The sequence below is a fragment of the Leucopleurus acutus genome (assembly GCF_964270905.1).
Source record: "Leucopleurus acutus genome assembly, chromosome: 14".
In the NCBI taxonomy this organism is placed as follows: Eukaryota; Metazoa; Chordata; class Mammalia; order Artiodactyla; family Delphinidae; genus Leucopleurus; species Leucopleurus acutus.
Genome location: NC_139156.1, coordinates 78,877,419 through 78,905,328, shown reverse-complemented (window position 1 = coordinate 78,905,328; position 27,910 = coordinate 78,877,419). Strand labels below are relative to the sequence as shown.

Here is a 27,910-nt window from a genome sequence, read left to right as displayed (position 1 = left end):
AAATAAGATTCTGACTTCAGAATGGAGTTAACTGAGTATGATAACTTAGTGCAGAATAAGATACAAATGTCTGGGCTACTGGAGGTCCAAACACTATGGATGCACTTGGAAAAGTCCTCATGTTACCCAGAAGGCAACAGCACAGATTTTTTGTGGTTTAGGCTAAACTAAAGCACATATAAAGTCACTGCTTTGGCGTAACAATGGCTGTTTCTCCTTTTCCCTTCCCTATAGATGTTCTTTATTTGAACCTACTTGTTAGTGGAGGAAGAAGAGACTGAATTCTGTTTCTCTCCTTCCTCCAGATTCTTTAGTGGTTCTTATTAATCCTTTGCCCTGGAATTCTCTAATTCTACTTAACTGTATGTTCCACAGGTAAGGAGCAAAAACTTGGAAAACAGACATCCAGGAGTTTCAGCCAATTAAAAAAAAAAGTGTGTGATTATTTACTATGTGAGTAAAACCATATCAAGATGGAGTGCAGTAATGTGATGGAAATTTATTTTATGTAGCCTTCTTAAGCCACAGAGGCTTTTGCTCAAAACAGAGGTCAAGATAATTTCGCCATCCTATCCAACTCCCGCCTCCATTTAAAAATATTTTCTATTATAAGAGTAATACACATTGTGAATGAACTTAATGCTATTAAATAAATTCTGAAGTGCTTAAGGTAAATTTTATACTGTGTATATTTTACCACAATGAAAAAAGAGAAACATTTTTAGGAAATTTTCTTTATAGAAAAATTTAAAAATAGATAAAAATGCAAAAAGTTTTAAGAATCCACACTAGACGCAGAACAATTAGTTTTTCCCCTTTCCTACCACCCAACAGAGTTTGTTTTTGTCTTTTTTGCTTTTTGGTTTTTTTACTCTCCCTATGGGGAAAAATGGGCTTCAACAGTGGAAACTAAGAAACAATCTCATTTATATGCTGAAGGATTTTTTAAGAGTATGTATGTGGCTTACTTTGCATCCTTTCAGGATCTTTTAGATCTTCAACTTACTTTCCGTTTATGTTCTACCATAGATGGCTCTGAAGCAAGTAGCTTCTAATAGGAAAAAATAATTATTTTGAGATCTCATTCCCTAATTCAAAATTCTTCCTAGAACATTCTCATCACCACGGATAGAGACCAAAAGGTAGAAATTCAGTTCTGTTTTGTGGCTTCTTCATAAAAGTATATGGCCAAATTTGAATGCTTATGGTAACAAGGGATATAAACAATATGAATAACTTTGATAAAACATTAGGTATTAACTTCTCTAGTAAAACTTTTAATCAAATCTGTTATCAAGTACCAAAATGATCAGATTTGAAGTTCACTTCCTCTTCCTTCCAACCTACTTCTCTAAGCAGTAAAATATCTAAAGACAAGAGAAGGGAAAACAGGCAAAGCAAAGCTCATGAAAATTCATATGCCTAAAAATGAGAACATGAAAACCAGGAGGGAATTCTAATTTGCAAAGCCCACAAAGCCCCTTACCTAAAAGGGGATGGGTGGTAAGAGGGAAGGACGGAGTAGACCTGTACTTCTGTAAACTGTGAAAATTAGGTAACTTCAAGCAAAATCTTAATAATAAAAGATGAGCCAAGTGAATGCACCAAGAAGACACACAACACTCTTAGCAGAAAGTGCTGGAGAGGTGCTCCCCGCCTGCGGTCTGCTGCCAGCCCTAATGCCTGGCAAATCCAACTATTCAATTTAGAAAGTGGTTCTCCTCTTCCTCTTCTGGATTTAATTTCATTCAAATTCATTTTCATCAACTGAATTACAGGACACCAATATATAACTTTTTCTCTCACAAAAGGGCTAGATATATTGTTAACACTATTATTTGGCATTTGTACACTGTTTAGTGATTTTCGAAGCAGTTTTCACAGGCATCATCTACACTCACAGTGTAGGTAAGCTGGATGGCTGGTGCCACTCTCGTGCCCCAGATCAGGAAACTGAATCTCAGAAAAGTTGCCTACAAATAGGAGTTCTCGCTGGACTGTGTATCAATATTCAGAGACTCCCATCAATAGGATACTAGGAGAGTGGTTGATATAGTATACCCTAGAATCCGATACTGCCCATAAATTTCATTCTCATCCTCCATTATCAATATGCAGAGTCTCTGACCACCTCTTTTAACCTAAATACTGCTTTCCACAATTTGTGCTCTTAAAATAAAGTTAATTGAACAAAGATAACCATCTCTTCCCACATTGGCCATTATCAATATAATTCCTAGCAGTATCTGCACATCAAAAATAGTTCATTGGGCTTCCCTGGTGGCACAGTAGATAGGAATCTGCCTGCCAATGCGGGGGACACAGGTTCGATCCCTGGTCCAGGAAGAGCCCACATGTCACAGAACAACTAAGCCCGGGTGCCACAACTACTGAGCCTGAGCTCTAGAGCCCGCGAGCCACAACTACTGAGCCCACGTGCCACAACTACCTGAAGCCTGCGTGCCTAGAGCCCGTGCTCCACAAGAGAAGCCACTGCAATGAGAAGCCCGTGCTCCGCAACTAGAGAAAGCCCGTGTGCAGCAACGAAGGCCCAACACAGCCAAAAAAAAAAAAAAGCTCATTAAAAAACAAAGAGAAATCATGTTCATAAGTTAACACGACTGATTAACAAAGATAAAATGGAATTAAGTGCTTAGTTTAACTCAGTAGAGTTCCTATAAGGTTATGGCTATGAAATATCCATTTTCCAGTGTCATTCAACTTGCTTATCTTTCATTAATATATTTGAACTTTTGGTTTCATAAATTAATGGCAATTTGGTAAATTTTTTAAAAGCAGCATATATCCAGTTATTAACCAAAGTTGTTAAAATCCTAGAATGTTTCAGCTTTCCATTAATAACGTTTCATAATTTCAACACTAGAAAATATAAGAATGCGAAGGTATATGATATATTGGGATCTATATTACTTTATCCTTTAGTTAGACAAGTTTAAACTATATGTGTAAACATGTTTAAAACCTTCTGAATTCAAATTCATCTTCCCTTAATTTTATATATAAAAAAAAGTACTTCCTTCCAAAAAGAATGCCTCTACTTAAAAAAACAGACTTGCATAGTGGTTACTAGAAAAGTAGTTTGGATGAGTATTACATACAGAATGGAAATAAGACTGGGACCCAGTTCTGGAACCCTGATGACCGCATCTGCCCTGTATATTTCCATAACACTGGTTTTTAGCTGACCAATATCCTCAAAATTTTCAAATAATTTTATCCTAAACTATAATAACCTAAAACATGTTATTTTCTTTCAAACATTGTCAAGATTTAATGAATCCTAAAACTTACAAATATATATTAAATAAATCAATTCATTTTTTTGCAAGATGCCAATAAATTTTAAATGCAGACATTTAAATTTACCTTCTAGCCATGTGTAGAACGATTCTCCTAAAAAACAAAACAAAAACAATCAAAATTATACACACACACAGAATTGGGTTAAAATGTTTAAACGGTCATTCATAAATAAGAATAAATTAAGTCTATAAAACATTTCTCATGACAGATTAAGGAATATGTCCACTGCTCATGTGTAATGGAAAAATAGGCATATGGTTCTAGAAGATAAAGTCCAAAAGTTACTGAAGTAGTTTTGGGAAAAAGTTCTTATAAATGACATTTTGACTTGTAAAATTTTTGAGAAAACTTCCAGTCAAAATATTATGTAAACCTTATTCACTTGAAGGCTTAAATATCCATAAGTATGAGGAGAAACAATCTTAAATTTGCTTTTGATAACCATAGCATTATTCAAAACTTCCAGAAAAAAGTGAATATGAAAATCAAATTATTAATTCCATTTTTCCTGAGCAATAAACCTAAGTATATTTCCTCAATTATCTAAAACTACTAAGTTTTAAGAGATAATAAAAAAGTTCCCTAAATTTTCAAAATAATTCTTGAGAAAAGTTAACAACCAGAATATGAAGGGGCCTTCCTTGTGTACTATGCTAAAAGAACTATTTCTAGCCCAATATTGTTCTGAGTGAAAAGAAAAATGGCAGTCAATAAAGATAAAAAGACAGTTAATATACTTCCTATACTCATCCTTATTTTAATTGCGAAAAGCAAAGCATGATGATAAAAACTCAACACATAGGTGAGTTGAGCAAGGAGTCCAGGGGATAAATTAGATAGTGGGGAATTACTTTGCCTCCTGAGAGTCTTCATCCTTAGCAAAACAACACAAACATCTTCCTAGAGAATCATTCATTCAACATACTCTTACTTAGATGATACTCTTACACAAAACATCATTCATTATCTCACTTGTTTACTCAAAAAGCCCCAGCTGCTAACAGGAAAAGTCTAGCTCCTAAGGTCCTCAATAATCTGGCCTCTACTCATCTTTCTAATTTTAAATTACCCCATATATGAAGTCTTTCCTACTCTCCCCAAACATGCCTTGTTTTTCCTTTCTCAACCCCGTGGTCCATGCTGTCATCCAAGTAGCACACACTATCCAATTCTTCAGGCTTTAAACCAGTCCATCATTCAAGTCCATCTCAAATGCCACCTCCTCCAGTAAATTTTCCCAGCGAGGCAGGATCTGTTCTACCTCTGAAGAGCTATACCACCTACTGTTGTACTGTGTATGTAATACTTCTTTATTATCACTTATATACAGTGCTGATCATTCCCACTATACATTATTTTTAGCTCCTAGAGGGAAGGCATGTTTTATACATCTTTCTATCCTTTACAATGCCCATCACAGTGCCCTTGACACATAGGGTAACTTTATTTTTTTTAATTTATTTATTTATTTATTTATGACTGTGTTGGGTCTTTGTTGCTGCGTGTGGGCTTTCCCTAGTTGCGGCGAGCGGGGGCTACTCTTTGTTGCAGTGCATGGGCTTTTCATTGCGGTGCCTGCTCTTGTTGCGGAGCACGGGTTCCAGGCACGCAGGCTTCAGTAGTTGTGCCTCGTGGGCTCTAGAGCACAGGCTCAATAGTTGTGGCGCACAGGCTTAGTTGCTCCGCGGCACGTGGGATCTTCATGGATCAGAGATCGAACCCATGTCCCCTGCACTGGCAGGCAGGTTCTTAACCACTGTGCCACCAGGGAAGTCCCTAACATAGGGTAACTTTAAATTATAAAAAACATTCTTATTCTTTTGGTCACCATTGATTGGTAGCTCTTTTCTGAAAAAAAGTAGGATACTTTCTTTTGAATTAAAAACAGGAAAAAATCAAATTTTGATCATTAAAGGCATTTCTTCTACATTTGAAGCAAACATAAAATGAGACTTTTAACTTACCATCATCTTCTCCTGAAAGAGAAAATAATAGACAGGATTTTAGAAAATGTCTTACACAGTTCAGATTCCAATCCTATTTATTTATGGGATTAAAACTTACTGTGTGTTAAACTATTAATTATACCATGAACCTTGCTCAGTGTGTAGTTACCCTGTAAATAAGACTTCTTAATAAGAATATAGGCCAAAGAGTACAAGATTTTCACGTATGTTTTATGCAATAAATAGTATCAGAGAGTAACTAAACAATCATAAAGACCACCAGTTTCAATAATTAACAAATATACAGTCACTCCTTTAATCATTATGCACACAACTCTCTGAACACGTGTTTCCAGACTGGAGTACTTTTCTCTTTTAAGTTACTGCTCCTCGGCACATATTCACCTTAATAAAAGCACTTCCCAAACTCTAGTCAGTGAAAGCATCCCTGCAGGGGTTATGGGGCTGCCTAGATGTGGGGGAGAGGCCAGAAGGCTGGGCTTTCAGGCTCCACAGCAGCCCTGTCTTGATTAGCTTTACATGTGGAATTCTGACAGAAAATTTCATTTTTGGAAAAAAGCTGTTGGAAAGCTAGCTGTGGAAGCCAGGAATAGTGTGGAAGAAACACAGTTAAGAATATTAACCACCAAACCAGCTCTACAACAAATGCTAAAGGCACTTCTGTAAGTGGGAAACACAGAGAAGAAAAGGACCTACAAAAACAAACCCAAAACAATTAACAAAATGGTATTAGGAACATACATATCGATAATTACATTAAATGTGAATGGATTAAATGCTCCAACCAAATGACACAGGCTTGCTGAATGGACACAAAAACAAGACCCATATACATGCTGTCTACAAGGGACCCACTTCAGACCTAGGGACACATTCAGACTAAAAGTGAGGGGATACAAAAAGATATTCTATGCAAATGAGAACGAAAAGAAAGCTGGAGTAGCAATACTCAGATAAAACAGACTTTAAAATAAAGAATGTTACAAGAGACAAGGACGGACACTACATAATGTAGTGTCAATCCAAGAAGAAGATATAACAATTGTAAATATTTATGCACCCAACATCGGAGCACCTCAATACATAAGGCAACTGCTAACAGCTATAAAAGAGGAAATCGACAGTAACACAGTAATAGTGGGGGACTTTAACACCTCACTTACACCAACGGACAGATCTTCCAAACAGAAAATTAATAAGGAAACACAAGCTTTAAATGACACAATAGACCAGATAGATTTAATTGATATTTATAGGACATTCCATCCAAAAAGAGCAGATTACACTTTCTTCTCAAGTGCGCACAGAACATTCTCCAGGATAGATCACATCTTGGGTCACAAATCAAGTCTCAGTAAATTTAAGAAAATTGAAATCATATCAAGCGTCTTTTCTGACCACAAAGCTATGAGATTAGAAATGAATTACAGGGAAAAAAACACAATCACATGGAGGCTAAACAATATGTTACTAAATAACCAAGAGATCACTGAAGAAATCAAAGAGGAGATCAAAATATACCTAGAGACAAACGACAATGAAAACACGATGATCTAAAACCTATGGGATGCAGCAAAAGCAGTTCTAAGAGGGAAGTTTATAAAGCTATACAAGCCTACCTCAAGAAACAAGAAAAATCTCCAATAAACAATCTAACCTTACACCTAAAGGAAGTAGAGAAAAATGAACAAACAAAACCCTAAGTTAACAGAAGGAAAAAAATCATGAAGATCACAGCAGAAATCAATGAAATCGAAACAAAGAAAAAATAGCAAAGATCAATAAAACTAAAAGCTGGTTCTTTGAGAAGATAAACAAAATTAATAAACCATTAGCCAGACTCATCAAGAAAAAGAGGGAGAGGACTCAAATCAATAAAATTAGAAATGAAAAAGGAGAAGTTACAACAGACACTGCAGAAATACAAAGCATCCTAAGAGACTACTACAAGCAACTCTATGCCAATAATATGGACAACCTGGAAGAAACAGACAAATTCTTAGAAAGGTATAACCTTCCAAGATGGAATCAGGAAGAAATAGAAAGTATGAACAGACCAATCACAAGTAATAAAATTGAAACTGTGATTAAAAATCTTCCAAGAAACAAAAATCCAGGAGCAGATGGCTTCACAGGTGAATTCTATCAAAAATTTAGAGAAGAGCTAACACCCATCCTTCTCAATCTCTTCCAAAAAAACTGCAGAGGAACACTCCCAAACTCATTCTATGAGGCCACCATCACCCTGACACCAAAATCAAACAAAGATACTACAAAAAAAGAAAATTACAGATCAATATCACTGATGAATATAGATGCAAAAATCCTCAACAAAAATAACAGAATCCAACAATATATTAAAAGGATGAAACACCATGATCAAGTGGGATTTATCCCAGGGATGCAAGGATTCTTCAATATATGCAAATCAATCAATGTGATACACCATATCAACACACTGAAGAGTAAAAACCATATGATCATCTCAACAATGCAGAAAAAGCTTTTGACAAAATTCAACACCCTTTTATGATAAAAACTCTCCAGAAAGTGAGCACAGAGGGAACCGACCTCAACATAATAAAGGCCATATATGACAAACCCACAGCAAACATCATTTGCAACAGTGAAAACCTGAAAGCATTTCCTCTAAGATCAGGAACAAGACAAGGCTGCCCACTCTCACCACTATTATTCAACATAGTTTTGGAAGTCCTAGCCACAGCATCAGAGAAGAAAAAGAAATAAAAGGAATACAAATTGGAAAAGAAGAAGTAAAACTGTCACTGTTTGCAGACGACATGATACTACATACAGAGAATCCTAAAGATGCCACCAGAAAACTACTAGAGCTAATCAATGAATTTGGTAAAGTTGCAGGATACAAAATTAATGCACAGAAATCTCTTGCATTCCTATATGCTAACGATGAAAAATCTGAAAGAGAAATTAAGGAAACACTCCCATTTACCACTGCAACAAAAAGAATAAAATACCTAGGAATAAATCTACCTAGGGAGACAAAAGACTTGTATGCAGAAAACTATAAGACACTGATGAAAGAAATTAAAGATAATACCAACAGATGGAGAGATCTACCATATTCTTGGACTGGAAGAATCAATACTGTGAAAATGACTATACCACCCAAAGCAATCTACAGATTCAATGCAATCCCTATCAAATTACCAATGGCATTTTTATAGAACTAGAACAAAAAATCTTAAAATTTGTATGGAGACACAAAAGACCCCGAATAGCCAAACCAGTCTTGAGGGAAAAAAGTGGAGCTGGAGGAATCAGACTCCCTGACTTCAGACTATACTACAAAGCTACAGTAATCGAGACAATATGGTACTGGCACAAAAACAGAAATATAGATCAATGGAACAAGATAGAAAGCCCAGAGATAAACCCATGCACCTACGGTCAACTAATCTATGACAAAGGAAGCAAGGATATACAGTGGAGAAAAGACAGTCTCTTCAATAAGTGGTGCTGGGAAAACTGGACAGCTACATGTAAAAGAATGAAATTAGAACACTCCTTAACACCATACACAAAAATAAACTCAAAATGGATGAGAGACCTAAATGTAAGACCGGACACTATAAAACTCTTAAGAGGATAACATAGGAAGAACACTCTTTGACGTAAATCACAGCAAGATCTTTTTTGATTGCCTCCCAGAGTAATGGAAATAAAAACAAAAATAAACAAATGGGACCTAATGAAACTTAAAACCTTCTGCACAGCAAAGGAAACCATAAACAAGACGAAAAGACAACCCTCAGAATGGGAGAAAATATTTGCAAACAAATCAACGGACAAAGGATTAATCTCCAAAATATATAAACAGCTCATGCAGCTCAATATTAAAAAAACAACCCAATCCAAAAATGGGCAGAAGACCTAAACAGACATTTCTCCAAAGAAGATATACAGATGGCCAAGAAGCACATGAAAAGCTGCTCAACATCACTAATTATTAGAAAATGCAAATCAGAACTACAATGTGGTATCATCTCACACCAGTTAGAATGGACATCATCCGAAAATCTACAAACAACAAATGCTGGAGAGTGTGGAGAAAAGGGAACCCTCTTGCACTGTTGGTGGGAATGTAAATTGATACAGCCACTATGGAGAACAGTATGGAGGTTCCTTAAAAAACTAAAAATAGAATTACCATATTACCCAGCAATCTCACTACTGGGCCTAAACCCAGAGAAAACCATAATTCAAAAAGAGACATGCACCCCAATGTTCATTGCAGCACTATTTACAATAGCCAGGTCATGGAAGCAACCTAAATGCCCGTCGACAGACGAATGGATAAAGAAGATGTGGTACATATATACAATGGAATATAACTCAGCCATAAAAAGGAATGAAATTGGGTCATTTATAGAGACGTGGATGGATCCAGAGACTGTCATACAGAGTGAAGTAAGTCAGAAAGAAAAAACAAGTATCGTATATTAACGCATATATGTGGAACATAGAAAAATGGTACAGATGAACCAGTCTGCAGGGCAGAAAGTGAGACACAGATGTAGAGAACAAACGTATGGACACCAAGGGAGGAAAGTGGCAGCGGGTGGTGGTGGTGGTGTGATGAATTGGGAGATTGGGATTGACATGTATACACTGATGTGTATAAAATGGATGACTAATAAGAACCTGCTGTGTAAAAAAAAAAATTCAAAAAAAAAATTAAACAGCTGTTAATCGACAATTGGCAGTTTCAGTGGAGAAAGCATATAAACAGCATTAGTGAGAACTATTGCATTACTTCCTGGGGTACCCACTTTTCACCCAGGACCCACTCTCTCCCTTACCTAGTCTTTTGTCTCCCTCTTCTACACTTGTTTTTTCTCTGCTCCTCTTTCCTCTCTCTATCCTTTTCTCTATGCACTTTCCTTCCTCTCTTCATCTTTCCTACAGCCTCATGTCTCTAGTTTATCATAATATGGAAGTGAAGTATTTCTTAGGACTTGATGCTTTTATTAAATGAACAATTATATTTTCTGCTTTAAGAGAGTGATCCATATATATGGAATCTAAAAAAAAAAAAAAAACTGATCCTGTCCTAGGGGCAGGACAGGAATAAAGATGCAGACGTAGAGAATGGACTTGAGGCCACGGGGAGGGAGAAGGGTAAGCTGGGACGAAGTGAGAGAGTAGCCTGGACATATATACACTGCCAAATGTAAAATCGCTAGCTACTGGGAAGCAGCAGCATAGCACAGGGAGATCAGCTCGGTGCTTTGTGACCACCTAAAGGGGTGGGATAGGGAGGGTGGGAGGGAGACGCAAGAGAGAGGGGATATGGGGAGATATGTATACATATAGCTGATTCACTTTGTTATACAGCAGAAACTAACACAACACTGTAAAGCAATTATACTCCAATAAAGATGTTAAAAAAAAAGGGCTTCCCTGGTGATACAGTGGTTAGGAATCCACCTGCCAGTGCAGGGGACACGGGTTCAAGCCCTGGTCGGGAAGATCCCACATGCCGCGGAGCAACAAAGCCCGTACACCACAACTGAGCCTGTGCTCTAGAACCCGCGAGCCATAACTACTGAAGCCTGCAGGCCTAGAGCCCGTGCTCCGCAACGAGAGGCCACCACAATGACAAGCCTGTGCATTGCAACGAACAGCAGCCCCCATTCGCCCCAACTAGAGAAAGCCCGCGCACAGTAATGATGACCCAGCACAACCAAAAAAAAAAAAAGAGGGCTTCCCTGGTGGCACAGTGGTTAAAGTCCGCCTGCCAGTGCAGGGGACACGGGTTCGTGCCCCGGTCCGGGAAGATCCCACATGCCGCGGAGCGGCTGGGCCCGTGAGCCATGGCCGCTGAGCCTGCGCGTCCAGAGCCTGTGCTCCGCAACGGGAGAGGCCACAGCAGTGAGAGGCCCGCGTACCGCAAAAAAAAAGAGTAAGCGATCATAGAAAAGGTCTGAAAGGATACCTTCCAAACTCTGTACTATGAAAAGAAAAAGTGTGTGGAGCAGGGGTGGGGGAAGCGTTCCCTTTTTACTTTATGTAACTTTTGCATTGTTTCAATTTTTATAAAATCTTGTATAATAAGAACATTTAAGTTGAAAATGGAAAAGTTATGAGGTAAAAGTAGTAAAAAAGACAAAGGATAAGAAGCCATGCACACCTTCTTCACGCTCCGATTATCTTGCCCAAGCAGTTTCAGGATGAATTTGGGAAAACTACTGGCCATATGAGTGCACATCTGAGAGTAGTCCATTCATCAAACTTCCTAAGTCACTCTGGTTCTGAGAAATGCCTAAAGAGATGAATCTAGACCAGGAAATTCAAGTTCCTAAATCAATCCTCGTCTAAAGAAAGCATTAGAATGGCACGTCAATCACAGGGCTGCTCCCAGGGTTTGAGTCCTCGTTGAGAATAGATTGAGGATACGCCTAATAATTTTATATTGAATAAACTCCAACTATGTAAGATAATGCTGTCCCATAGAACTATAACGACAGCCATATATGTAATTAAAATTTTTTTCTAATAAAAATTTGTAATGTTTTCTAATATCCACGTTTTAAAAAGTAAAAGGTATACATGTACTGCAGTACATCAACAATTTGTTTTGTGATGCAAGAGTTAAAGTAGTTCTACCAAAACAATCAGGTTCTGTTCAATGGTAAAAATATACTGCTTCAGTGTTTAAGTTGAAATGAACTAAAATGACGTAAAATGTAAAATTTAGTTTCACACTAGCCACATTTCATGTGCTCAACAGCCTGATGTGGCAAAGTGGCAACCTGACTTTCTGATACTTCTCTGCATCCTTCTGAATCAGAGTGCCGTGCATCGACCAGCACTTGGGCATCACCTGGGAGTCTCACCCACGACTTACAGAATCAGAACCTGTATTTAACAAGGCTCCTAGGTGATCTGTATGCGTACTGAAGTTAGAGAAGCATGCTATGAGTCACTGGTTCTGAAAGCAGCTGCATACTGGAATCATCTGGAGAGCTTAAAAAAGACCAACGCCTGGGTCCGAATTCCAAAGACTGTGACAACTGGTATGGGACAGGGCCTGGGCATTCAGATTTTTAGCAGTTCCCCAGGAACCTCTAATATATATGGATTACCCATATATTCTAATTTATTTTATATATAGCTCCTAGTTTAGGGCCTGGCACATATCAGGCAGTCAACAAATGACAGTAATTATATAAAACGTGGAAATCTTGAGACCTAACTATGAACTAATCTTATACTTTTGATCATTCAAATTAAGCAAAAATATAAAATAGTTGAAAATTTTCTCAACATATAATTACAAAGGTATCTTGTAAACAATTTCTAAAAGCATGAAAATGTATCAAAAACCCACCTCGGCTGGGTGCCAGAGGATTTAAAGGACGATAAACAGATCGAGGTCTGAAAAAGAAAATACAAAACTCAAACATAAAATGGTTTGACATTTTGATGTAATTTTTTCCAAGAGAAACAAGTATTCCCCTTCTTCCACCCTCCCTCTAGTCAATCCTCCTCTTTCCCCTACCCCCTCCAGTTACTTGAAACAGTTTTCTTCGTAGATGCTGTTCCACACTCTCCACGCAGAGGGCCCTTTATAGCCAGTGTAACGCTCAGGATTCAGCAAAAGGTCTACATACTGAGCAGCTGGAGATCTCTCATCTGAACAAGAAACAATTCATGAAACCATCCACATTTCACTATTTATCTAAAATTTACCATTACAAAGCAAACAGGACTATCCAAAGGTTAGAGAAATGCTACGCTTTCAAGTCATCTCCAACTTAAATGGTAGAGTGGTTAGCACACTTGTGACTGTCCTTGACCCAGGACTTAAAATAACTTGAACTTGAGAGAGGAAATATAACTGCTCCCTTTCTTTTGGACACTCAATGCACTCTTACGGAATGTAACAGGCTTTACCTTATTAGAGGCATTAATCATTTAAGTTTTAACCAGTAGGACTGAAAAGACCTAACAGAATCATAACCTGTTCTTAATATTTTATGTGATTGCCCCCCTATGTATATATCTACCTAAACACATACTTGAAACATTTATTTTGTTTGCACATATTGTATCTAAAAAAAAAAAGAAAAGATTTCCCTGATACTTTCTACTTGGACTTAGGAAGTAAATGGTGTAGTAACTTTGTGATTCAAATTCGATCATTCATAGAGTTACACAATGTTGTAGTAAAAAAAAAAGTTACAAATTTATTTTTACCAATGTTAATATATTGGTTAACATATTAATTGGTTAACATATTGGTGAGTAGGCACAACTTCAAGAATTTATTAACACATTTAAAATTAAATAACCATTTTCTGTGTTGAAACTCAAATTAGTATTTACTAGATCTCCACTATTTGGACAACATTTTGATAGAGATCTCTGGGGGATACAAAAGATAAAGAAAAATGGTCTTAATGGTCACATTCTGGGTAGAAAAGGGACGCTTTGCGATCTACAGAAAAATTATAATGACTATGCTTCACACATCTATGCTAACACCACCTATAAGGTGAAATGCTATGTATGTTGGCATGGATGTGTTCTTTTATGTATATGCTTCCTAATTTTTGGTGTCACGGTATTAAATCAATGGTATATAGACACCTGACTTGAAACAGGGACAAACATGGTCATTAAAATATGGGCCCTCTTGCTTTCATTACCTATCAGTCAAAAATATTCATTGGTCATTCAATGACCGTAGATTGAGATGATCCATAATCTTAAGGGGAAAAAAAGCAGCATCCTGATCCATACCTTTCAAAAACCACCTGATACTTTTGTGATGTATAAAGAGTACAAAGATAATCATAACGTATCATTACTAAACGAGTGGTGTCTAACTTACAGACAATGAAAACATGATGTTGAAGAATATTGGCTCTATTTCCAGCACTAACATTATATAGATATTCCACTAAATAAGTTAAAGCACAGAAAACGCTAACTTACAGATGGATGAACAGAAACTGTTGAAGGACATTTATTGATCAGGACTTAAAACAATAATTTAAAAAATCTTAATTGAAAAATAAAAATTCAAATCATTTAGTTAATGAAATATGGATTTTACAGTAAAATTTTAAGTTTTACAATTCACTAATTTCTGTTATATATTTCAAATTTCTTTGAGCTGTTCTCAAGTTCACTTGCAAAATTGACTCAGTTATGTATATAAGCTTTAGAAATATTAATATCATAAATATATACCCATTGACATATACATGTATACACACATGTATAAAGAACATATGTGCACACACATAAGCCTACACTTATGTACAGTCATCTATGAATGTGAAGATTGAATTAGTATCAACCTCTTCGCCCAATTAAACAACAAACAAAGAAAAAAAAAACCCTGGATTCAAATATTAAAGTATATGGATTTAAAATATACTCTAAGGGAGTAGAAAGTCACATGAGTAAAATCAATTATATCAGTTTTTAAAGTACTTAAGTAAACTTACGTTCTTAATGTTCTTAGTGTGCATTCCCTTAGTTCCCAAATCAAAAGTTGTTTTAAAAAATTTAATACTTTTTCAAATCATGAAAAAGGTGTTTTGTTAACCTACAGAAGGTATCAGCAAACTATGGCCCACAGGCCAAGTCTGGTCTGCTATGTATTTTTGTAAAGAAAGTTTTATGGGAACACAAGTCATGTTCATTTGCTTATGTGCCACTTTCACATTATTATGGCAGAGTTGAGCAGTTGTAAGAGAGACCATATGGTTCACAAAGCCTAAAATATTTACTGTCTGCCCATTTACAGAAGAAAAAGTTTGTCAACCCCTGACCTATACTGATAAGAATTTCATGACATCCACAGTGAGGAACATATGTGGGAGAAAGCATACACAGGCTGAGGTTCCCTATAAACACACCCATCCTTAGTCCCAGGGCCACCTGTGACATGATCATAATTAAATTGTTCCCAAACTATAACTTCTTTCCATTTGTACAGCTGTATCATATGTTCAGGTAATGCTCTTGGATCCCTATTAAGTCCTCCCCTCAAAAAGTTTTCTCTTTTTCCTCCCTCTACAAACCTGCTCCAAAGCTATTCTTTCTTTTTGACCATGCTAACCAATACCTAAGGATTCAAAGAATTACTACTGAATCAAAATACCTAATTCTGGGAATTCATCAACTTGAACCAATATTTTTTCCTCCTCCTCAAGTACACCTTTTTTCCCCAGTTGAATTTTCTTTTCACTGTCCTAATTTAGTGTTAGAGATATGAGGCCACACTGCATGCTCTATGGTGCCAGGCATCCTTCCCACCTTCTAACCCATGTATCTCTTAATACGTAATGGTTGCATAGGACAACTTAGCGTGTAAGCTTTTTGCTTATGGACACAGACAAAAAATATAAGGTTACAGACTCAGGATTGGGTGTACAAGCCTCCATCTCCAACGCTACCCCAAACTGCCACTAACTCACTATTAAAACATAATTTCCTCAGTCAAGGAGAATCTATAGTTTATAAAGCATCCAAGTAATTCTGATACACAGCCAGATTTAGAAACCAGTGTTTTAAGCAGTATTTTTAATGTATCAATGAACCTGTTTCAAGGGGAAAAATAAAAAGTAAAAATCTATCACACTGTTCAGGTTATTTATGAACTAACTACTTCATTGAGCAAATATTTACTGGGCATGAACCATGGCCAGGCAGTGTTCTAGGCACTAGGGATACAGTCCTTGCTGTACAGTCCTTGCTGTACAGACACGGTCCTTGCTCTCAAGTCGCTCACAATCTAGATGAAGACAGACAACATACAGATAAACTAAATAGTGTTTCTCACATAGTTCTTAGTACTCTGGGAGCAGGCAGCAGTGCAGAGATAGAAAGTGAAAGTGGTTACTCTTTTATGACAGCAGGCTTCTCTGAGGAGGTGACATTTGAGCATAAACCTGAAGCAAAGGAAGCAGCAAGCCATGCATAAAAACAATATCAAAAAAAAATAAGAGGTAGGGAGAGCAGCTTACCTTAAACCGCTGAATTATTTAAAAACCTATTATTTGATCTATGAGGATCATCTTTCCTTTCAAATAATGATAAAACCAAAAACAAAACAGCAGAGAGCAAGGGTGTTTGACTATATTCCAATAACTGGGGTGAATATTCTTTAGACTTTTTGTTTTAATCCAATGATTTTATTTTATTTTAAAATATTTATTTATTTATTTAGCTGCGTCGGGTCTTAGTTGCGGCACGCGGGATCTAGTTCCCTGACCAGTGATCGAACTCAGGCCCCCTGCACTGGGAGCACAGAGTTCTAGCCACTGGACCACCAGGGAAGTCCCTAATCTAATGATTTTAGATTACTGAAATAACTAAACAATGACTCCAAAGCTACTCTGATAGTATTTTTTTTCAACTGCAGGTAAAAAACTTTGGGACACACATGAACATTACTACCCAGGAGAATCGTGGTAATCCAACTAGTAGCATGGTTTCACGTGTTTAAGAATTACATAAAATATAAAAACAGGTGGCACAGCGGTTAGGAATCCGCCTGCCAGTGCAGGGGACACGGGTTTGAGCCCTGGTCCGGGAAGATCCTACATGCCGCGGAGCAACTAAGCCCATGCGCCACAACTACTGAACCTGCGCTCTAGAGCCCACGAGCCACAACTACTGAGCCCACGTGCCACAACTACTGAAGCCCATGCACCTAGAGCCCATGCTCCGCAACAAGAGAAGCCACCACAGTGAGAAGCCTGCACACCATAACGAAGAGTAGCCCCAGCTCGCCACAACTAGAGAAAGCCCACGCGCAGCAACGAAGACCCAATGCAGCCAAAAATTAATTAATTTAAAAAATATAAAAACAACTAGTTATTTTAATATGTAATCCTAAAATTTTTAAAGGATGATTTTATGGAAATTTTTATAGGACACCTCTTCCACTTTTACGATTTAAGAAGCTACTACTGAAAAATTAATTAACACTATTTATACTGATGACAGACAATAGAACACATCAATTTAATCATAGCAAGCAATCTCTACAATTGAGTATTTTTTACTAAATACCTAAAGAGAAATATATACTCACAGAAATGATTTTTTAATCTGAAAACCTGTTAAATAAGCACTATCCAGAATATTTTAATAAAAGAATACATGAGAAGTTGGAAAGAAGTGACTATGAGTGTTAAACACTCAAATATAATTAGATTGACAACCAAAAAGCAAATGAGAGCAGTCAGTCACGTGAGTGCTTACCCAGGAACAACGGCTTGCTCTGATAAAACCGTTGCCAATTCCAAATATCATAATAGGGGTATTTATGAATTGCCCATTATCATATCGAAAAAAACTTTGTTCAGATTTCTTAACAATTTCCTTGCTGAAACCATACAAAACATGGTAATAACACTCCCTCTCCCAGCATCTTCTCAATTTACCATACTATTGTAGAAGCGCCCTGTAATTTATTCCATTACAGACAGCATTAAAGACACAATTCTACATAAGAATCTTTAAAACAAGTCTTTAGAAAGCAAACCGTGCCAGATGCTTTAAAAATTCAGAAGAACTTCTGCTGCCTGTTTTCAGTTACGCATGGTTGAACCCCAAATTCTTTTCTACCACCAGAAAATAACAATACCAAGGTAAAAGGTAAAGAGAGGCCAAATGAATGATTTAAGCCTACTCAACACAATTATTGGGAGTATTCTCCTATAGATAAAAAATTTTGAGTCACATCAATTATTTTCTGTTAAAAGAAGTGGTAGTTACTACTGAACTACCATTTGTTCCATTCCAGGGGACTCTTGGAAAGAGGGCTGTGGGGAAGTCAAATTAGAGTCCTCCACGATGTTGGAAGGTGTCTTTATGTTAGTTTGTTGAGACCTCCAACTAATTCGAGTGTGAACATTTCTATAACATGGTCACAGACCTATAACTAAGTGGCTTGAATTAGAGGTCCATAGGAGGTGGGGTGTCACAATGGAAAGAAGACAGGTTTGGGATTCAGTCAGATCTGGGATTAAATCCTGTCTCAGCCTCTTGCTACTGTGTGATCTTGGGCAAGTTACTTTGTCTTTTTGAGAGTTTCCCCAGATATAAAATAATACACACCTATTAGGGTAGTTGTAAAGCTAAGAAATAATGTACTTAAGGCACTTAGCACAGGGCCTGGAACATCGGTTCTCAATAAACACCATTATGAATAATAAGATCCACATACAACATGCTGTGTCTTTAAGCTATAACTCTGACTGTAACTTCACTGATTTAAGGGTCTTAAAAGGGTTAAAGTTAAAATAATGTAATTACAATAGTTTCTTTTATTACCATCAAGTTCACAAAAGTGATCCTGTGAATCATCATATCTTGCCCAGTCAATGAAAGCTTCTCTGCTTTGATTACTATGGGAAGGAGGAATAAAAAAGAAAAAGGATTAAATCTGGAGTTGAAAACTTTAACACTGTATTCTAGTGTACTAAAAATAGATAATCTGAGATCACGTCTTTATTAATTAGATGGTGTTACAAATTCAGTTAGCAGTCACATGAAGGAATGATTAAAACAAGTTATACGAAAGACATATTTATTTCTGTGAGTAATTTATATTTCTTAACTATATTAAAACTATTTTAGCCCTAGTTCAATGGTAACTACTTTGACCAGAAAACTAATTTACAAATATATATAAGACGTAGTTAAACATGAAATTCAGGCTGGTCTTTTTAATTGACTTAGAAATTGTAGTTAACTATGTATTATTTTTTCCTAAAGTAGGAATTAAATTTACTTTCATAATTCTTTTAATTTAAATTGCTTCTCTACTTATACAACCCAAAATACTAAAAAATGCATTTCTAGGATCTTCCATCCAATGTGCTATTCCCTAGTAACACCAATGTCACTTTCATCACAGTATATCATTCATTTTACACATTATGTCACATTTAACAAAATCTATGTTCAAGATTTCTTTTTTTTAATAAATACATTTATTTATTTATTTTTGGCTGCACTGGGTCTTCATTGCTGTGCATGGGCTTTCTCTAGTTGCGGCAAGCGGGGGCTACTCTTCGTTGTGGTGCATGGACTTCTCAATGCAGTGGCTTCTCTTGTTGCAGAGCACAGGCTCTAGGTGCGTGGGCTTCAGTAGTTGTGCCTTGCGGGCTCAGTAGTTGTGGCTCGCGAGCTCTAGAGCGCAGGCTCAGTAGTTGTGCGCACGGGCTTAGTTGCTCCGCGGCATGTGGGATCTTCCCGGACCAGAGCTCGAACCCGTGTCCCCTGCATTGGCAGGCAGATGCTTAACCACTGCACCACCAGGGAAGTCCTATGATCAAGATTTCTGACCTGGAGGACTGATAAAGGAACAACTACACTCATTCAAATAAACTTTGACCTATATTCACCTTAACCTATATTCAGACCTTCTCTGTCTTAAATACATGATGGTAGCATATATACCATCTTTATTCCCTAAAGGAAAAAAAATGAGGCAAAAAAAAAATGATGTACCAAGTATATATCAGGTATTCATAAATGTGGTACTGTCATAGCCAATAACTTATTTTGTATTTGAGAAGCTGCTGCATAGCATAACGACTACAGGAAGTATATAAGGCTGGCCGCACTACAACTTTACCAATAAAAATTTCCAATTCAATTTACCATGGGACTTTTTTTCTCCTATGGGAATATATAACTAACTTCATAAAAGTTAATGGAAAATTTTATATCATAGGTGACTCAGTTGAAATATATGATGCCATAAAACAAGAATGCCTAAGCTCTAGTTAGAGCTAAAATGATAACTATAGTTATGTTTAATCAGATAAGTCTTCTGCTGAAAATAGTAAAGAACAAAGCAATTTTGATATAAATGCCTATTTTCTTATGAGCAATATGACTAACTTAGAGGAACTTTCAGCACACTTATTTGATGAAGTTTTCTGGATTGTTTCATCTAACCCTTGCCTAAAGCCATGGTAGCAGAAAAGATATGGAATGTTAATCTAATGCTAATAGAGCTGGCCCAGTTTGGTTTATAAACAAGTTATAAGGAACCTTAGAGGTCATCTAGTCCAGCTTTTCTAAAAGTCAGTATGAAGATGGATGCCACGGTACTTAAAGAAGAATCTCTTGGGCTTAACCTAGGGTTTTCTATCAAGACAGTGCCGTGAGTTAAAGTAGTCATCTTTGAAGTGGGAAACAGGGACAGGAAGGGATGGGATGGAGGGATCACACTGGGGCATGAGAAAACTTTGAGAAGTGCAGACATAACCATCTTGATTGTGCTGATTTTTGTGAACGTACACATGTCAAAACATCACATTGTACATTTTGAATAGGTGCAGTTTACTGTGTGTCAATTACACTTCCATAAAGTTGTTTAAAAATTACAGTACCGATTGTCGGAGAAGTTGTGGAATGAGGAACTCCTGTACACTACTACTAGCGGCAATGTATTTTGGTACAGTCATTTTGGAAAACCATTTGGCAGTTCTTAATTCCACTCCTAGGTATATTCTCCACAGAAATGCATACCACATGTACCAGCAAATATCCACCTAAATATTTTGTGAAATGGCCAAGACATCCAGCATAATATTATTCAACATAATGTTACATAAAATAAGCCAGATACAAAAGAATACACACTATATTATTCCATGTATATAAATGGGCAAAACTAATCTTTACTAACATAACTCAAAATCATGATTAACTCTGGAAGGTGGTAATGGCTAGGAAAGTACATAATGTGATCTTCTGGGTAGCAAGTATATTGTTCTGGATGGCGGCTAATAGAGTTGGTTCACTTTGTAAAATTAAATTGGCCTTTATACTTAAGATTTGTATACTTTATTATGTGTGTGTTAAACTTAAAAGTTTAAAAAATTAATAACTTCAGTTTAACAACAAAAATCCATAAGCAAAGTTAAAAGACAAGCCCTAACAACCCATACAGGCAACAAAGAATTATTATCAGATTATATGAAGAATGCCTACAGAATAATTTTAAAATGCACCCCTTCTCCAATGGAGGAAAAGATAGCAAAGAATATTAACAGGCAATCTACCTCAAAATCTTATGATAACTTAAGGCCCAGTCCCTGCATCACTTCTCTATTTATATTCTCTCCTTGGTAATCTCACTCAGGTTTATGGTTTTTAAATATCACACATTCACTGAATGACTCCCACATTTTATCTACAGCCCAGACCCCTCCCCTGAAATTGAGACTTGTATATCCAACTGCCTGCTGGACATTTCACAGGCAGCTCAAACTTAACAAGTCCAAGGTTGAACTAAAATTTCCCATCAAACTTGCTCCTCCGGTAGGTGCCCCCAGTTCAATAAATGGCAGCTCCTTTTTTTTTTACAACCAAATCTTGTAATCATTCTTAGCTCCTCTCTGTTTTCATACCCTACATCCAATCCTTCAGCAAATACTCTCAGCTCTACCTCCAAAATCTATCCAGAATCTGACCACCTCTCATCATTTCCACTGCCATCACCCCAGCCTAAACTAAACCACCATCATGTCTTACAAGGATTACTACAATAACCACATGAAGCAGGCTTCCACGACATAACACCTGGCTCCCCAACACACTCTCAAAATCCTCCAGTGACTTTTCATTTCACTCAGTTTTAAAAGCAATATTCATAATAAGCGTCTTCAAGATGTTACAAGATCTCCACCTCGCCTTACTCCTGCCCCCTCCCATCCCTAGCATCTTTTGATTTTGTCTTCCATTCCTTTGTCCTTGTTCACTATACTCCAGCCACACTGGCCTTGTGCTTCCTCAAGCAGTCTAGGCAAGCTTTGGCCTCAGGGCCTTTTACTAACCATTATGCATGCCTGGAATACTGTTCCCCACCCGCTACATGCCCAGGCAGCCATATTATGACTCAGGCCTTCATGAGCGCTTTGCCTGTTATCACTCTGGCCTTCTTGGACCAACAATTTAAAACAGTGCAACCACCTTCACCCCTAGCCCTCTCTCTCACTCTTCCCTGCATCATTTTTCTGCCTGGCATTCATCATCATTTTATTACTTAGCACTAACTTTACTTGTTTCTTGCACATCTCTGCCTAGGATTAAGCTGCAGGAGCGCTGGAATTTCTTTCCCACTTACACCGCTATAATCCTAGAATAGCACCTGGCATATTGTAGGCATTCGTTTGTTGAATGAATAAGAAACCAGAATGCCCAATAAACAAGAGGAAACAATGCCCAAACTCACTAATAATCAACAAAATATAATTAAGGAAAAATGAGATACTATTTCACACTTATCAAACATTACCAATTTTTGGCAAGGATGTGGAGAAAAAAGCAAGTTCGCAGTGCTGGAGGCCATACATAGCCACACAAGTGTTTTAGAAAAGCCACCAGGCTATATGAAGAACAGCTGCAAGAGGGCACGCTTAGGGTTCAGCAATTTTATTTCCAGTGTATACAAAAAACGTTAGCAAGGATGCTCAAGGTGGCATAATTTGTAGAAGTAAAAAATTTGAAACAACCTAAATGGCCATCAGTAGGGGAACAGATAAGCAAAATATGGCATATTTATATGATGAAAACAATTTATCAGCTAAAAAAACATAGAGATTTGTCTCATTCTAACATGGATATATCTAGAAAGCAAAATGTGCAGTGTAAAAAGAGTTGCAGAATGTTAATTATCACGTTATATCATTTACATAAAGGAAAAATAAAATCATGTACACAAACTATATATATATATATATAAATTAAAAACAAGAACATGGACTTGGATACATACCAAATTCAGTTATCTCTAAGGAAAGAGGGAAGAAAACAGGATTGGGGAATAAACATAGGGGATTTCAAATTCATCTTTGGCATTTCTCTTTTCTCATAAACATGGTAGAAAATGTTACCATTTATTCATTTGGAGTAGAGGATATATGGGTGTTTATTATATTATCCTTTCTACTTTTATATATTAGAATTTTTCATCAATAAATAAGATACATAAAACTACTAACTTTATTGTCTTTAACAATTATGGTACATAATTACAAATCTTAACAGGGAAATTAAAAAGAATTTCTGTAATATTCCCTTCCCCACTCACAACTACAGATCTGCTCAGTCATTTTATACTGCGTAATCTGAGACCACTTACAAATTACTCATGTTGGCCTTCAAAAGCAGGTTTGTACTTAGAGCAAATAAAGTCAACAGAAAAAAAAAATCTATGAAACGTTAACAGTTACATTAATAGAAACCTTTACCATTCAAAATGTAACATATAGACTGAATTACTATTTTAAAAAGACTAAGAGATTCAAGTTCCTTTTCCCATAATAATCAGGAAGAATGGACCCATAAACCCTGCTAAATGAGAAATCACCTAAATTTTTCCTTTTTAATAGTCATTATTGATGACTTAGAAATTTCAGAACAAATAAGCTAAGAGGAAGCAAAGCTATCATGAAATTTAGGATAAAGAGTAACTTTTTCCTTTCAAAGATTAGTTGAAACTTTAATGTTTAATCCAAATCACAAGAAAAACCAAAGATTTCTATCATAAATAAATTAAACAAGGGGATATTTTCTTAATACTACTAAAATGAAATTTACCTTAATGTGCTGTTAATTGCTCCCAGTTTACTAGCTTGTTCACAATCTTCTAATTCTTTGGTATTGTTTGCCACTTTCAAGTACTGAAAAGAAATTCATAATATGTAAGTTTAGTATCAATTATTACCTTTGTCTTTATTTCAGGTTCCATTGGCAGAAGAGTCAGTTTGTCAATGATGATGTATACTAAATATAGATACATCCTATTATCAGAATCCCTAACACATGGAAGAAATGCAAATGAAAATGTGTCACAAATTTCCACCTAATAAATAAGCAAAGACATTAAAAATGTAGCAATTTGCATTGGTATGTTGGTGATGATGTGAACTGAGAAGACCCTCTTGGGAAAGTAATTTAACACTATTTATGTAGAGCTGTAAATATGAATAAACCCTTGAGCCAGCAGTCCCACTGCTGAATCCATATCCAGAGCAACATTTAAACACAAAAACCAAAACCACTTTAGAAAGTTATTTGGTACTCTCCTGTAATGTTGAGATAGGCATCCCCTTTGGCCCAGCTATCTTACTTCTAAATATAGACCTAGAGAAACTCTTACATATGGGCACAATTCGACGAAAGACAAAGATGCCAGTGCGTCATTGTTTGTGATAGCAAAAACCTGAAAACAACTGAAATGTCCATCAACAGAGGAATGGCTATTCACACAATTATACAAATATCTATACAACTGAATAGTTCAGCTATTAAAATTAACAAAATCTGCATATATTAGCAGAGACAAAATTTCAAAAGCACAATACCACGTAAAAATATAAAGTAAAAAAAATGTTTTTAACTTGAAGAAATACAAAATATAATATTAAAAATTGTTTTAAATTTTGTATAACAGATCTATATATTACTTGTGGATACATGTATAATACAATATAAAAAGAAAAAGTATCACAGAAGGATAGACATCAACTTCAGCAAAGTGATTAGCTCTAGGGAGGGAGGAAATATAATGGGATTGGAAAGGAGTTCAGAAGGGATTTCAATTGTCTATACTATTTATTGTAGATCTGAAACAAAAATAAATAAAAGAGGGAGTGCAAACCAAAGACTGCAAAGGTAGAGAGCACAAGAAAATGGAGAAAGGATGCATAGGGAAGCAGAGAGAGAGGGTAGGATGATCTTTATTACATATGTATGATAGTGAAAAGCTAGAAACACACTGTTATTCAAAAACATATGAATGGCCAAGTAGATTATGACATACCCCATAAGAGGAAAAGGATAACCTTTTAATGCCATTGAAAAGTACTATGCTCTAAATATCTTGATAATTGTTTACTCTTATACAATATAATCCTGAATATGACTGAAATAGTTGAAAACAGCTGAAACAGAAGAGTAAAAATACACGCCTGACAAAATGCCTGTTGATTAGGTAAACTGACACTGACTACAGTACTTTATAGTTATTCTAGAAGTTCTAAAAACACAACTAAAGTATTTCAAAAGCAGCTATATAGTTTAATTGTAAAGAATACACTACACCTCACTGCTTGCTACAAAATTAAGGATTTGGGATTCTCATACAAAAAAGTGTCCATTCCTAACTAACCATATCATGGTTCTCTTCAGCAACTACAACAAGCAGTAAGGGGCAAGTTTCACTATGTAAAGCAGAAATATTTAATGAAGAAAAGTGACTCACCTTATTAGAACTCCCAGCTTTAATTCCAACTGGAATTTTACTCTTAAAAGAAGAACAAAAACAAAAATTTAGAAAATGATATTTTTATTTTTTGAGATTTCTTCATGAATTATTAATGCCACTGTTCTAATTCAAAGGCTATTTTATTTTAGTCCATGAGGAGAAAATATACATTCATTCAAATTCTGTGTTCATACTACCTCCTGAGGTGAAAGGTAAACAACTATCCCAATTTACAGACTTGTAAATCACAGTATAGAAAACTGAAACAAAGAGTGTCAAAATCAGCTCTAATAACTCTCAATGCAGTAATTAATAGGTTACATAATTTTTAGGTTTAAAAAAAACCTAGCGAAATCACTTTTTCCATAAATTTTCTTTCCACAGAAACTTTTTAAAAATTAAAAATTATTTGAAATATATTATGCTTAATTTAAATTTCTACTCTAAGTTGACATCTGAAATTTACATACTTTTGAATTAATACTAGAGAGCAAGAGTAAGTTCTCTGCCAGACCTGTGGTTGCCAAGGGGAAGGGGGGGTGGGGGAGGGATGGACTGGGAGTTTGGGATTAGCAGATGCAAACGATTATATATAGGATGGATAAACAACAAGGTCCTACTGTACAGCACAAGGAACTATATTCAATATCCTGTGAAAAAACAAAATGGGGGCTTCCCTGGTGGCGCAGTGGTTGAGAGTCCGCCTGCCGATGCAGGGGACATGGGTTTGTGCCCCGGTCCGGGAAGATCCCACATGCTGCAGAGCGGCTGGGCCCGTGAGCCATGGCCGCTGAGCCTGCGCGTCCGGAGCCTGTGCTCCGCAACGGGAGAGGCCACAGCACGGAGAGGCCCGCGTACCGCAAAAACAAATAGAAAATAAAATAAAATAAACAAAATGGAAAAGAATATGAAAAAGTATATATACGTATAACTGAGTCACTTTGCTGTGCAGCAGAAATTAACAACATTGTAGATCAACCACACTTCAATAAGATTAAAAAAAAAAGTTTCCTTGGCTCATATGATTAACCTAGGGCTTACCAATCTAGGTAATCTAGGGTTTACCAATGTAAGAACTTCACATAGGTCTTTCTTTTCTGTAAAACCAATAATTAGTTTCAGGCTTAAATAAATCTATGAATTATTACAGCTGGTTTATCAAACACAATCTTGAGCAAAAATCATATCTGAAAGAGGCAATCCCAGGTTGATCCTCTGATCAACCCAGGGAACTGATTTCCAACATTTGAATCTATGGGCTATCAAATTAATTACAAATTACCCATTAAAACTTTTTCATGTTTCATAGATAAAGTTTAGTCAAATATTCAGAATAAATATTTTTCTGTCAGGCTGAAGAATGTAAACAATAATGATAAGAAATTTCCCCCCAATATCATATAGTTAAAACGTTACTTGCTGCCAATATTTTATCATCTCAGTGTTTTCTAGCACCACTAACAGAAGGCAGAAGAGAGAAAAGTATAAAACTCAAGTCAAATGTAACAGTTATAGTTATCAGACCCTGAACTTAAAATATGGAATACTTATTAAAATGCCCTCTCATTACTGTTGTCCTCTAACAAGTATAATATGCTAAAACCAAAGTACTAGCAGCTTTTTAAAAGGTTTGATGCTGAATGCAGTAACCTGACTTAAGCAAATCTTAATACAGGCTATTGAGAAATATGGGGATAGGCACCACAGATGATCATAATGAATAACATAAAAATCACAAAAAAGAATTATTAAAAGTAACGATAGGGGACTTTCCTGGTGGTCCAATAGTTAAGAATCTGCCTTGCAATGCAGGGGATGCCGGTTCGATCCCTGGTTGGGTAACTAAGATCCCACATGCCACAGGGCAACTAAGCCTGCGTGCCACAGCTACGGAGCCTGCGCTCTAGAGCCCGCAAGCCACAGTTACTGAGCCTGCATGCCCCAACTAAGACCCGACGCAGCCAAGTAAATAAATATATTTTTAAAAGTAATGATAAATGTAAAGTTAATAACTAAAATCAAACATGAAATAAACCTAGCTGTTGCCACTAACAATATGAAGCAATCTGCAAATTACAAAATTAAGTGAGCCTCACGATTAAATTAGACTTCAAATTATAGAATGCAAATTGTAACTCTGTATCATGACAAGTTTGGGTTCAATATGAAACGCCTACTGAATTTTCCCCAGAGAGAGAAATACAAATATCCTCACATTAGTTGAAAGAACCAACATAAAGGGATAGTTTTCATCTCTGGAAAGAAAGGAAAGAGAATGACACTGGGAAGGGAATAGACAGAAATTTTTAAATACTTATGTTAG

At 36.4% G+C, this 27,910-nt stretch overlaps 1 protein-coding gene across 3 annotated transcripts in view; it reads right to left on the bottom strand.

Moving 5' to 3' along the window:
• The window catches only part of ERO1B (endoplasmic reticulum oxidoreductase 1 beta), a 63,945-nt gene that overhangs the window by 13,114 nt on the left and 22,921 nt on the right, over positions 1-27,910 (bottom strand). For 2 of the 3 annotated variants that reach the window (XM_082854842.1, XM_082854844.1), the window contains 7 exons: positions 25,585-25,626; positions 24,481-24,543; positions 23,919-24,001; positions 18,633-18,706; positions 12,848-12,968; positions 12,664-12,710; positions 3,388-3,414 (listed from right to left, as the gene is read on the bottom strand). In XM_082854842.1, the coding sequence (XP_082710968.1) occupies positions 3,388-3,414; positions 12,664-12,710; positions 12,848-12,968; positions 18,633-18,706; positions 23,919-24,001; positions 24,481-24,543; positions 25,585-25,626 (457 nt within the window). The remainder of the gene's footprint in view (positions 1-3,387; positions 3,415-12,663; positions 12,711-12,847; positions 12,969-18,632; positions 18,707-23,918; positions 24,002-24,480; positions 24,544-25,584; positions 25,627-27,910) is intronic. The other variant, XM_082854843.1, reaches the window with a different exon arrangement.